This window comes from Haemorhous mexicanus, chromosome Z (genome assembly GCF_027477595.1).
Source record: "Haemorhous mexicanus isolate bHaeMex1 chromosome Z, bHaeMex1.pri, whole genome shotgun sequence".
In the NCBI taxonomy this organism is placed as follows: Eukaryota; Metazoa; Chordata; class Aves; order Passeriformes; family Fringillidae; genus Haemorhous; species Haemorhous mexicanus.
This window is the reverse complement of record NC_082381.1, coordinates 54278927-54293463: the sequence shown is the minus strand read 5'-3', so window position 1 is coordinate 54293463 and position 14537 is coordinate 54278927. Positions and strand designations below refer to the sequence as shown.

Below are 14537 nucleotides of genomic sequence, written 5' to 3'. Positions count from 1 at the left end.
GCCCTGTGGACTACAGACAATGATTGTTCAAGTGTATTATCTATCTATATGGCAGTCACAAGCTCCACCAACAGTGAACTCACACTGACAAGACAGAGGGGGAGGAAGAAAACACTTCTTAGCTGAGTCAGACTCTGGAGTCTGAGGCTGGCAATGCAATTAAGAAGTATCTTTCAGAAACCTCAGTTGTGCTTTTGCTGTTCATCTACTAGTCAGAAATCACTTCTGTTAACTGCATTTCACGAGAAGAGCTGGAATAGGAGGAAAATAAGCTTTGCCTTCCTAATTGTTATTTCTGACTTCTACTCAGCTGTAAATACCTATCCTTCTGTTTTCATAAAATTGAAACAGTGATAGTGGAAAGGTCAAAAAGCAAGAGTGTATTAGATTAAAAAGATCAGAGGTGGTAATGCAAGGAAAAAACAGGGTGGTGAGAGAAAGCATTAGCATTTATTTACTACAAACTGACTGTGCACAATCCTGCAACTTCCAAAATTAGGATTCATTTGTTACAACTTCTCACAGCAGAGGACAGATTTACTAACCCTAAAACAAAGTAAGGAAAAGGGAGTCAGTGAAAGCAGAATTAGCAGCTTAGATACCAAAAGCCCTTCCTTATGTTTAGAAAATGCTAGTACCATTACCAAAATATCAAAAAAAAAAAAATGCTCCAAAATGTGCCAGACATGTTTTAACAAGGAGTAGATTTTGGTTTTAACTGTTTTAAAAAACTGATGCCAGAAGAGGCAGCATTAATTTTGTCCCATTAAAAGAAATGTACTGGAGCTCATCTTAAACTGTGTTTCTTAAAACTAGATTCTCTTTTTCCTGCTTGTTTTATAGCCAATATTAATTTTTTTTTTAAATTTTGAAGGTAATTTCTTTATAAATCGTCTTACTTACATGTTAAATGGTAGTTAAATCACTGCTGTTTCATATCCACAACAGAGAATTTCACTTCTTAACTTTCCCACCATTAAGAAAGATGAACACTCAAAAGCAGAACAAAACCCCTGACAATGTGTGAAATTCACAATCAGAAACCAACGAAGGGAGAAAAATTTCTTGACAGGCAACAGCTCACACTTTTAATTCCAAAATAAAGACGAACACTTTTTTTTTTACCAGCAAAAATACATTCCATCTTGATTTTTCTGATATGTGAATAGTATCAACCTCTGTAAGTTAAAACACAAATAAATCTTTAACAAACATATCAGGTTGGCAAGAAATGAAACCTGATAGCAAAACTTGAGTTGCTCACTTTAGTTTCATGTAGATCACTTATTTTAGCTCGGGGAAGTGGTCTGTTCCTTGTTTTAATCAGGGGAAGGCATATTCAATTAACTGTATGAATCTATCAACCAGTATAAACACATATTAAAAATTACCTCCAAAAGGATCTGGGATGGACTTAGTGACGTTTTCTAGACTGTTCTACAGTTGCATATGAGGTCTGAGGTTAAACTTAGAAAACCAGCCAAGCAATACTTAATTAAGAGATGGGGGGGAATAGATTTGAAAGAAAGACTTAAGCATAAGATAGTGATAAATCATCTTTATACCCTCCTGACAATTGATGCTTTTAGCTTCAGGCACTACTCCAAGTTAAGCTAGAACATCCTCCATGCTGACCTAACTTTCAGCAGCAGCTAGTGGATCTGGCAGACTCCTGTGCTTTCTCTACTTCATCAAAGTGGTCAAATCACATCTCTGTACACAAATACTGAATACTGCAGGGGAGCAGAGGGAAGTGTGCAGATCCCAAGGTTGGTCATAAGTAACATGAATCCAAAACCACTGTTAGTCCATTTTCTGAACCAGCTCTCAAAACTGTAGAGCGTGTACTTCTGTATGCATGTTGCCCAAGGCACTGAGCCACAAACACAATTCCAGCCTTCAGTTCTGCAGTGATAGAAGTTTTGAAGCAACACCAAACTAGCAGTGACTAACACTTTGGTAAAATGATATCATAAAGGGAGGAAACAGTTTTGTTTCACTCAGAGGTCAGAAAGGGGAAGAAAAAATAGGCAATTGCCATACTCAAACTAGTTTGCTTGAAGTTTCCTATCCTTGAATTAACTAACATTAATGGTTAATTTAAATGCTGTGGGATACCATCCAAGAGCCATATTTAGGCTTTTAGCTATGCTGCTTGTGCTAAGACTGACATTTTCAGAGCCATATAAGCCAGTGAAAGTGACAGGGACCAAAGAAAGGATCCCTACAGCCTACTGCAGGTCCCCAGGTGTGAGAGAGAACTTAGCTCAAAAAGACTCATAGTTCATGGTGATCCAAGGCAACACATGCCAAGCATGCTTACTGCTGCTCTGCATTTATGAATCTGTGCTGCAAACTGGATGTGGGTTCATCCTGGAACTGCTCAGGGCAAGATTGCTACTGCAAGCAGAGTGGAGGGCAGAGTCTGGGGCACTGGAGAGAATCGCAGTTAATGATACTGGAAAGGAGGGAGAAAAAGCTCTGCCTTTGAAGAGTCTCCCCACAACAGCTCTGAACACTGTTTCCAGCACTGGTCTTCATTTTAAGGACTAGTTATTAGTATTTCAGGCATAACCACTGATCTCTATTGAGTACAGGTCTCCACATAGCAAGATGTTGTAAGATGAAAGATAGTAGAGACTAACATTCAGAATGGCAAGACTACTACAGAACAGAAGAAGTATTTTAAGGGACATCAGCCTTTCCTTTATTCTATAATTGGTTGTGCTGAGGAAAAAAAAATTTATGAAGTGCAGAGGAGAATACTTAGCTCACTTACTGATTTTATTTATAAATGGTAACAGTGATGGCACTTGTAACATACTGTAACGGTGGAGATTTATCATTGCTTCCTTCATTAGACTCATCTGTTGATGTAGTGAAGCATAATTAGGAGATGGACATGAATACATGGCTGAATTTTGCATGCAGTAGAGTTATGGCTAAGCATATTTTTACTCAGTCTTTCAAAATATATATGAACTCTAATTTCTACTATAAAATTACTTCCTAGTGAAAGCATGCATTACATTTCTGCTCATCATAAGGATGAGATAGTTACTGTCTCTTCTTTTCTTGTACTGTACAGAAGGGATGTTATGTCTTTTGTGCAATGCTGCCAACTGCAGACCCAAAATTATGGCATTGTTTTCTGTTTGATTTCTCAGACACTTGGAAATGCTTATTTTAAACAAGAACTGTAGTGAAATTCCCTGGAACTCTGCAGCTGGTATAAATCTGTGTCTACAAAGCAGGTGCTGGAAAACACAACTATATCTGGAAGCCTGTGTTTCACAGTCATATCAACCATTTTTCCAACTGTGTTAAATACTGATTCACGTGATAAGTTCCATTACCCTTGCTGCTAAAGAAAACTAAGACTGTCCTGAGAAACTCACTGAATTCTAAGAAGTCCGAAAGCACAAAAGGAATACAGGAACCAGGCACAAAGCACAGCAGTGTAAGAGTTCTCATTTAGTACCCTCCCTCACACTCTTCTGCAAATACAATTTCACAAAATCTGAGAATACGCAAGGTGAAAGACAAAAAAAATCCCACAAACTTTAACACAAGAAGATTGATCTAACTGGCAAATAAATAAAAAAACAGTTGTCTAAGGAAATACCTTACTTGACACCCTGTTGGAAAATAATAACATTGTGTCATGTTCAAAGATTAATGACGTAATGAGAACATCTGAATATTGGAAAAGCATTACTAAACAAACTCTCTTCAGGGACTAACCCTTTCTTTACAAAGCAGCATCTTGACAACTCAGCCTATATATCAACTACATTCCTCCCTTTGCTCACATCTACCCCTCTCCCCAAGGCATATTTATTTAAATTTCCTCTCATTGCAGTAACTTCATATGAGAAATCTAATTTTCATCCCTTTCCAAAGAGGAAAGAACTCGTAAAATCTAATTCTTGTGTTTAGATCAGTACTGAAGGACACAATGAAAAATTGCATTAAAATCTAGCAAAGCCAGAATTCGATTGCATTTTATGTTGGCAAGGATTCTGTCTGTTTCAGTACATCCAGACATTTACAACACCTGCCTGGGATGCATTCATAAAAGGTTGTTTTCTACTGCGTATTTTAGCCAGTAGATGAAAACTCAAAAAAGACCTGCGGGATCACAGAAATCCATCCCAGTGTACCTTGAGAAAGTAACTGTAAATAGTACTGACTTCAAAGTAGAAAAGCTAAAAACATAACTGTTGCAAGTTCCTTATTTGTCAGACAAGCAAAACACTACCCACACTGCTGATTCATATGGTATTATCAGACAGCAGCTCACAGGAAGCTCTACAGGAAGACCACACAAGCTGACGAGTGTCCAAAAAGGGACAGATAGGCAGAAACATACCAGGAAGAACTTACACACCCCACTGGAATCAGGAAACTACAAAGCTAGTGAGCGAGCAAGCTACAGCTCCTACCAATCATTAATCCTCAAAAAACTACTTCTTGAAAAGGTACACTTCTTTGCTGAAAGAAAAGAGACGAGGAAAATTTGAGTATTTTTTTACAGAAGGGAGTTGCTATTTAAAACATTTTGCAATGCAGTGACAGAGTATACACCACTATAGCAAAGGCAGCCAGTGCATGTCATTGCTTATCACACAAGAAGGACATAAACTACAGGGCTTTACTATCATGCTCTTCTGTTTAGGATGGTTTTGTTTATAAAAGCTGCCCCAGAAAAAGAACTTTTTTTATAACAGGGCCTTTCACAATGAATCTAATAATAATGTCATACAATTTCTTTTCCCTATCAGAAATAGAATATTCCACTAGAAAATTCCACAGGTAAATTAAAAACTTCCACGACTCAGCTTGGAAAAATGCTGACCAGTGTTAAGACATTATTCATTGAACGGGATTTTCAAGAAGTAAGTGAACTATACACAACACAGTATCATTATAAAAATTCTGAAAAGAGCTTCTAAAAATTAACAAGCCTGCAAAAAGACATAGCGCCTCAAAATCACAGAAGGGTCCTTAGAACCTTCCTGACCATACTTTAAATACCACCTGCATGGTCTGTGTTCTCTCTTTCAGGAATGCTTCATTTATCTCAGTGTGCAAGCTCCTCTGCAACCTCTGAGATGATGTGCCCATAATGCATTCCTCAATATTTGCATACACAGTCTTAAACACCTTCCCTTATGAGAAAGTTTGAATCAGATATAAGCAACTCCAACTTTCTTTAATAAAAATCCATTTCATACTGCAGATGTAGATACATGTCCTAGACATATTTTCATGTATTTTAAGTGATGTCTCAGTTCAATACCAACAGCTCCTCCTTGGCTCACTATCAAAGTGCCACTTAACTTGCACTACTGCAAAAGAGTTTTTAAAAGCTCCTTACAAAGTGGCAAGTGGTTGCAAAAACTCCATCTTTTTCAAAACCAAGACTAAGTTTTAAGGTTAATTTCTTCCCCAAATTCCTACTGTGCAGCTAAATTAAAATATCTATAAATTATTTTTGGAAAATGCCACTACATTTCACCTTCTCCTGTGCCTTTCTTATTTGCAGACTACTGGCTACAGCAGAATTTACACTGTAGATTCTGGTTTCGCACTGTTTTGAATGGCTTAATTTTTAATTCTTCATCATTTCCGTTTCAACTTTTCAAAGTAGTATTTAAGAGTGACAGAGAAAGTAAAAGAAAGAAAAAGAGGAAAAAATAACTAAAGCAAATCAAAGTTCTAGGGTTATATTTCAGCTTTAAAGAAATCCTTTTTCAATCCAGACTTTGAATAAAAGCAGCTTTAAAAAATACAAAGGGTCAAAGGAATAATAAATATGCAAAGGGTCAAAGGAATACTATAATCAGAAATGTTTCAAAAATATTCTGTGCCGAAATCAGTTTTGCTCGATTCCATGGGTTTACAACTGAGGGTAAAACCTATGAGTACACTGTATCTACAAATTGGCTTAGAAGATTAACAACTAAACAGTAAGCCAAATTTTAGCACTGGCTAGAAAGTCATATTAAGAAAAGTGGCAAGTCATCATCTCTACAGAAACTGTGGTGAATCCGTTGCGGTGCGCGCTAAGTCCCGGATAATGATAACAGGGCACGACAGAGCCCCCCTTTCGAGCTCCGCAGAATCCCAGCTACCAGTGAAGTTTGGCACAGAAACAAAAGTCTGCAGCACGGGCCTGGGGTGGAACTGGGGTAACTTTAACAAGAAACAACCTTAACAACTACTCTAATTGTATCAGCTTCTCCACAGTATCATTTATCTCGGAAACTCCTATGTATGACAGGACTAATGAAGAGAGACATGAGAGTTAGAGAAATATTAGAAAGCAGCTCTTCATAATTACCATCCCTACAACCCAACATTCAGCTTTTTCTGTCATGTTTGAAACTGTTCACAGAAGTGACTTGCTCATAATAAATTATTTTCTTACCTACCCAGTAATTTAGGTCCACCATAGCAATCCAAACATTAAACAATCTACAGTCAAGAGCTCTATACTTTCTTGACAAAGATGAAGCGCACAACCATAGCTTTGTGATTGTCTGTTTGTTACGTAACTGCTAGGAAAAAAATTCAAACGTAACATGACTAATGTCATGTCAATGCTTTGGTTTTCCTCTGCCAACCTACTCTTCCAGAAGCAAAACCCTGGATTCTTGCCTCATTACTCACCTTTATGCAACCACCCAAAGTGAATACAAAATCTAAGAGTGGAGCTACATGGGCCCATGGCCTAAAAACAGGTAGGCACGTGACTGGACTGATGAAGTGTGAATATGTAATCACCTTTTCATGCGCAGACTTTAATCCTAATTTAACCAGGAAGGAAAAAAAAGAGCAAAATAATCTTTCAGAAAAAGCAGAGGTCAACATGAATACCTCTACTAGGCAATACATCCAAAACCACAAAACAAATTAAACTTCAGAAACAAAAAAAAGGGAGTTGGGGGAGGAAGGAGAGAAGAGTGGGTTGTGTTTTGCTTTTTTTGTGGATTTTTTAACTACTCTTTTGTCAAGCCAAGGCTGAATTATTTATTATAAGACAAAACCTGCTTGCATTGTAATTTTTACCATATAGGAAGAGCACACTGAACAAGGGACTGACAAAATCTGGAGCAAAATATTGTCCATTTAGTCTGAAGAACTATTAATTGATTGCAATAAACCTTATTTCAAGCATCTTGTGTGTGACTAGGAATTACAATGAAGAAACAAGTAACTTTCATTCTACATACAAAATCAGAACACAACAGGATCTGAATTCCCAAAAAAAGAGTAACTACAAGAAAAAAATATTCTTATAAATTTTCAGAGGAAAATATGACAAAAATACTTCAATCTGAAATTTAGAGAAGTATTAGACAAGCTTAGCCCATCTCCTGTAGAAATGAATTAAGTAGTTAGGAAACTATGACTTCTAAATATCTCCTTGAAAATATTTATATATGATTATGTTTATTCATTATTTTTATAAAACTATATTGTCCAAATACCTATATTTATATAATGGCTGTTAATCACGAAGAAAGTCAGAACCATTCCAAGAGTACACAATCTCACTACCTTAAAATAAATGCCACACTCCCATTACACATAAAAGTTGCCCTGAGCAAATTTCACATCTTCATTGCGAATGAACACACTGATGTGAACATTCCCTGGAGAAAGGAAGTTTGTTCATTTACCTGTACGTGTATTTTAAATAAAGTATTTGAAACTCTTCATAGGAGCATTCAACTCTGCTTCTCCAGCTTACTTCTCATATACCATCATCTTCCCTACACATCTGAAAAAACAGCTAGAATTTGGGCTTCTGTTGGGATGAAGTACGAAACACTTAAGCAGAACATAACAAGATGAAACAAGTAACTCAGTAATCCATTGGGGCAATACAGATAAAAGGAAGTGCCCCCTGCTCTAAACAGAGAGCAAGCAAATGAGTGACGAGGAGAACAGAATGTAAACTACTACATATATGGGGAACTTTTTACTTGTTAGTTTTAATTTTATTCAAAAATACAGAAGGAAAACAGCAGAAAGTGGGACAAAATGGTATGGCACAGGTAAGTCCATAAAGGTGCACTGAGGTGAAACGTATGCAAGACTGAGGAGGTACCAGAAAGAAAGGCAGAGGATGAGAAGAGCAGACAACCGACAGGAGACTGATAAAAAGATGAGAAAGCTGAGGAGAGGCTGCTATCTATTTAAGATCACTGAAATCCTCACAAAGCTTCTTTATGAAGCGCTCAGGAAGAAACTGCTTGAGGCTTTATTGGAAGCCCTAAAGCTCATGGCTCAATATCCCCATAGGAGGAAACACAGCTATCAGGGAAATGGGCTTTCCCTCATATTACAGCTTCCAATGGAAAAAAGGCAAGCTGTCTTCAGTTCCTTTGTCAGAATACATGTAGTTCAATGACCACGATATTTTAAATCTTCTATAAAATCTTGCACATTATCTGACTGCAGCTAGCAATTTCTTGCTAAAATAATGCCTATGGAGCCTCCTGGTCATAGAAGCATTTAACTCTTCTGCAAGACTTGCTATTTATTGGGTAATTTTACATTGGTTTTGAGTGCTCGGAGAAACACCTCAGAGAACCTAAATACTAACCAAGCACTAAACATTGTTAAATACTAACCAAGAACCATGCAGGTTTCTCCATCTGCTTGAAGAGCCATTTGATTATATCAGTTCTAAAAGCAATAAGCATTTTATGTCACTATCCCAAAAACATAATTCTTGCTTTTTTATTAAATAAAACCCCCCTCTAAACTGAAAGACTTCCCCTCCCAGTTTGCACACTACTGCTCTACATTCAGTCCTTCACACTCTATTTCAGGTGAGGTGTCTGGAGTAGGTCCTTTCCTCCAAACTACGCTTGTTCAACATCAAATCTCACCAAGGGATTTCACCACTTAACATCCCCACCTATTTACCAAAGACAAAACCTTATGCAATCTGATTCCATTTGTGCTCCTATTATCCCACTTCAGCCTGTAATTTTGTTAGCTTTCTTCAGTGGATCTGTCAGACATGGGAAAAACCAAGCTAACAAAACAATTATGGACTTGAAGATAATGCTAGTAAGATTTTGAACTTTGAAAGCATTTCCGATATCTGCTCATTTTGACTGCAAAACATTTCCCAAAGGAAATAGGCACAAATACAGATAAAAATTAATCAGAAAACACTCCTAGAAACTTAACAGCAAATGTCTACCACAAAACTTGCTTTTATGTTTCAGCTTCTTGAAAAACTTTCCTGTAACCTGTTCTTGAAGACAACAGTTACTCACATTAGTTTTATTGTTATGAATATTTAAGAAGTCTCACAGGAAATTATGGGAATGGGATTCAAGTAAGGTTTCCTGCCTGTTAATCACCACAGAGTGACGCCTTCCTGATACTGTCTGCTGGAACGGAGTAGCAACTGGTCTTTTGAAAGTTACATTAAAATGGAAAAGTATAGGACAACGGTAGTATTTGGTGTTTATTATAGTAGTAGATTCATTTGTCTTAAAAAAACCTGCAAAAAGCATATGCCTGTATTTTTTTTAAATATGCATTTGAATACCTGTGGTTGCATTAGTTAGTTTGTAGAAACAAAATTTTGCAAAAGACAGACAATTTTCAGAATTGCTTCTGAACATTTCTATAAAAACTAACACTTTTCCTTATTTCATAAAATACTTCTTACCCCAAAATTCAAAAGCCATACAACAACTTCCTAACTTCTAGTGGAAAAATAAACAATGGAAGCACAGTAAAATTTACTCAAAAGGAAACTAAAAAAGTCTATAAGCAATCATTTCTCATGACAGAGAAATTCCTAAAAGAAGAGATCACACTCACCCCATTATCTTAAACCTCAGAAGATCTCACATTCAGAAGTTTAAAAAGTCAATGTCTTTCATTATATAATTCTCTACCATCAGTTCTGAGATACTAGCTTCTAAACACAGTTTTATTTGTCAATTGGCTTTCACTACTCTGATAATGAATCTTTCAAAACAGTCTAGGTTATTATATTATAGGACAATGTATTTCACTCTCTGCCTCTTTAGTTACATTTGTGACTATGAAGACAAATACAATCTCACAAGAACTGACCTGTGAAATTTAGAACTTGCCTACAGCTATGCTGATTATACTAAAATAGTTCAATGTAAATGTTGTGATGCTGTACACACAAAGAACACAGCTGCCTGCTTTACTGACTGCTAGATATAAGGACACTTCAAATGCCAGCAGCATTCAGAAATTCAAAACACTTCAATTTTAATAAATCACAGTTAAAGGTATGAAAATTGGTACAGTAAGAGATAAACATTTATACTGTAGCCCCAAAGTCTATTGCAGAACATGAAGAACTTGACCCAAAAAAAGGGTAATTTTTCTTCAGGCCCAACCACATCAATACCAGCTTGATCTGCAATTTTCTAAACTACAGTGTACAACAGCTACTGTGCTAAAAATATTCTGTTACTCAAACTTCGAGATATTCTCTCCAGAGATAGGATTTCCTGATAGGAGATTCAAATTAATAGGAAGTGCCCTTCCTGTGTTTTCTAGACTGCTAGACTAATGAGTTTGTTTTCAACAGCTTGTAAAAAAACGAAGGAGCAGATTTATTTGTTGACTGGTGTTCAGCGCTTTGAAGTGAAGTGACCTTGTATACAAAGCCAAAGTGTAGTAGACCACAATCATGTCTATTTAGGCACAATGCTGCAGCACATTTGGTTTTTCCTGCATTCCTGAAAGAATTTGAACAGGAATTGCCTTGAGAGCCTGGTAACTGGTGACTTTTATTTTAGTCTGCAAGTAGACCTTTTAAAAAGTGATGGGAATGCTTGTGAAGTAACTGAGCAGAGACCTCTACTTTTAGCAAAGTAATTTTTATGTAGAGAAAGTGAACAGTTCTGGCCATGCATATACAGCTATGGCATACCTACCTGACCCACCAAGCCATATAAACACACTAGAAAAAGTCAGCACATCTAAGGAATAACTACAGAACACATACTCTGTAATATAATACAAGGAAAAAAAGAATCCTAACCTGTAATTAGGATTTCCAGATATTAAGGCTAAGTGACAGCCAACACCAATTTTGAAGAAAAAATGTGCTTTACTATCAACTAACTTTTCAGGCCAGTATGTTTTATGCTTTGCACACAGCAAAAACATGGAGCCAAAATACTAAAAAGAAAATGCAGTTTTAAAATTAATGAGACATTTGATTGTGATTTACAGGGGACAAAGGAAAAACAGCACCAGTAAGCAGATAGACTAGGAAATTAAACAGTCAGGAGTCTTACCAATTACAAATTTTTCAATCTTTTTCACGTGCACCAAAAAGCCCACCCACCATTAAAGAAGGTTAACAATATTGATTCTGACAGATGGGATCCTCCTGACTTCCTACTGCATCAAGTCACCCTCCTGCAAGACTCCTGTTATTGCAACATTACATCATTAACAAAGTGATGATCATCTGGAATGACTTCAGCAAATGCAAATGGAAAAACAACTCCTCATTAACCTGCTAAGAAGCTTTATCTTTCCTACTTATAAATCAGCGGTCGTAAAATACATACAGGAGTTCAGTTCTAAAAACTAAACTTCATATGTTTAGACAAAAAAGATTCTAATATTAACCCAAGTTTATCTCATTTTCTCTTTCCCAGTTAATGTATGCTTTTCTTTATTATAAATGTTGCTGCCCTTTGATATTTTCTATTAATGAAAAAACAGAATAAAATAACTTTTTATTAATTTATCAAGGAAAATATTACTTTCATCCAGGACTACTAGATAATCATTAAATATTCTTTCACAAGATGGAAAGAAAGGTGAGCCATCCACTGTGTTACGGATCTTAAATTCTCTTTTTGACAAAGCTGCTGATAATGGATCAACTGTAAAAATAAAAACAAGTTCTCAGGGAACTGTTATCAAATAGTGCCTACTTGATCAGGGAGGTTGGACCAGAGGATGCACTGTGGTCCCTTCCAATTTGACCTATTCTGTGACTCCATGATATTGGAAGATATAGACAAGTAATTCTGTGGCTTACCATGTATTTTAAGTAAATAGTAAGCATTTCATTCCTAGTCACAAAATGAGACAAATCACTGTAGTTACCACACTATTAAAATCTGAATATTTAAAAAAAAAAAGTTAAAACTGTTAAATGTTAAAACTGTTAAAAAATGTTAAAAGTTAGAGATGAACCTTAGAAACACTTTCAATGTATTTTGTCCTTTTAAACTGCAGTAACAGCATCAATCTTAAAAGACTCTGTTTTAAGGTCTTGTGCAGAAAATTTAAATTTAACAATCTATTTACATACAAACAGGTATCTTCATCTATTTGTCTAATAATTTGAATTTTTTCCACTTGGAATGCAATCCTTAAGTAGTACATCACAAGAATGGTTTAACTGTGCTCTAACCAGAGCACAGCCACATAGGAAAGGACAAGAGTTACTAAAGTCAAATGGCAGCCTGCCATTAAACCTCTGTTCTGTGACAATGCCCTCAAGGCATCTTAAGAGAGGTCTCTTGTTTAAAAGCATGTTTGTGTTGTAAAAGTAGACAAAAAGGCGGAGATCTAAATGCAGGACAGGAAACACCCTTTTCTTCTGAGCTTTTAGTATCACTTCTGTGATGCAGCATTTTTTTTGAGACCTTCAGTATATTTCTGGAAATAAAAAAGAGGAAAAACTTCGGCTACAGAAATAAACAAAAATCTCACCTTGTTATTTTCACACTTGTATGGGATTTTGAGGGTATCCATGGCCTTGATCATGGCCTGCATTGCTGTAAATATATTCTGGTACACCAGTTTTGTAAAGCCCCTTTTGTCTTCATCAGAGTAACCTGATCCATGAATGATTCTCATCTGCTTGATAAATGTGCTTTTGCCACTCTCTCCTGTGCCTGCAAGACAAATAAGAAGGATATGCTTTACCCAGTGGACACAAACACGACTTTTTTTGCTCAATGCTGACAGCTTGCTTACCGCAAGGCTCAACAGTGTCAAGTAGTGCTTGGAAGGTAAGTAACTACAAGGACCAGTTTAAGGTCAAACAGCAACATCAGCAGCAACTGAAGAACTGAATTAAAATTTCCACTTTCATTTAACAACTAAACTAATGAGCAAAATGGAACTCCAAAATATACATATTATATATGACTTTATATTTGAAAATATTTTGTTCTTAAAGATGTACTCATACAAAACTCTAACTTCATGAGACATTTCATCACAAAAGTTCAGAGAGGAAGAAAAACAATCTTCCTAGGCCAAGTCTCAGGACATTACAGTAATCTGGTGTTACAAGCAACCGACATACGTGCTTTGGTTTTTTGGGGTTTTTTTTCAGGGGTGTCAGTTTGTTTGGGTTTTCTGTTTTGTTGAATTTGTTGGTTTGGTTTTTTATTTGTTTGTGTGAGGGGGTGTGGTCGGGTTGCAGCTTTTTTTTTTTTTTTTTTTTTAAGCTAGTATCGGAGCAATCACAGCCCAACAAACTTCAATCTCAGAACCATAAGAAATCACTGTTAATTAAAATTTGGTTCATATTTATTAATGAGCAGTCATTCCTTCCACTAAATCTTCTCATGTCTTTTTATACTTTGTACTAAAAGTAGTTTATTGATGAAACATGACTATTTGTCAATTTAAAGTTAAGATCTCCTTGTTGGAAACTTCACAAAGGTTACAACACACAACATTTTTCCATTTCTCCAATTCAACAAGCTCATCTATGACTACAAGAGCTTAACTATATTATCCCTGTGTTTGCTTAAGAGGAGGAGTTGAATCTGCACAGGTACATAAGCCCTGTGTTCATCCAGCTACTCAGCTCTGCAGAAAACAAAACACATTGCTCACTGCTGCTGTTTTCAGACTTTCAGCCTGGGCTTTATTTTAATCATTTTTGTAAGGCTTTCATGCCTTGTACCATAATACTCATGTCTAGGACAAAGCAGCTTTATAGGCCTCTTAGATAATGTTTTTGGTGTCTTCTCAAAAAAGTGTGTTTCACAGCAGCGCAGTTTATAGGACTAACCCTTAACTGTTTCTGAGATAGCACACACTATAAAATCTAAGCCTCTAAAATCTTCTGCCCTTACCACAAGCATAATTTTGAAACCATCACTCCCATTTCCTGCACACATATAATGAACTTCTAACACAGGTTTTCTTTACACACACATTCCCAGAAAATCAAACATGATGTTACATACTACAGAATCAGAATAGTTTGGCTTAGAGATCATCTAATCACAACACCCCCTTGCCATAAGCAGGGACATCTTCCATTAGACCAGTTTGCTCAGACCCCATCTAACCTGGCCTTGAATACTGCCAGGGACGGGGCATCAACAAGTTCTCTGGGCAACCTGTGCCAGTGCCCTACCACCTTCACATGTAAAGAATTTCTTCTAATATCTTATGTAAACCTACACTCTTTCAGTTAAAAGCCATTTCTCCTTGTCCAAGCACTACATGACCTCATAAAAGTC

At 36.4% G+C, this 14537-nt stretch overlaps 1 protein-coding gene across 1 annotated transcript in view; it reads right to left on the bottom strand.

Moving 5' to 3' along the window:
* Positions 1-14537, bottom strand: part of LOC132341876 (guanine nucleotide-binding protein G(q) subunit alpha) — a 113879-nt gene that overhangs the window by 62078 nt on the left and 37264 nt on the right. Inside the window, exon 2 of the mRNA XM_059873995.1 lies at positions 12763-12947. Coding sequence (XP_059729978.1) covers positions 12763-12947 — 185 coding nt within the window. The remainder of the gene's footprint in view (positions 1-12762; positions 12948-14537) is intronic.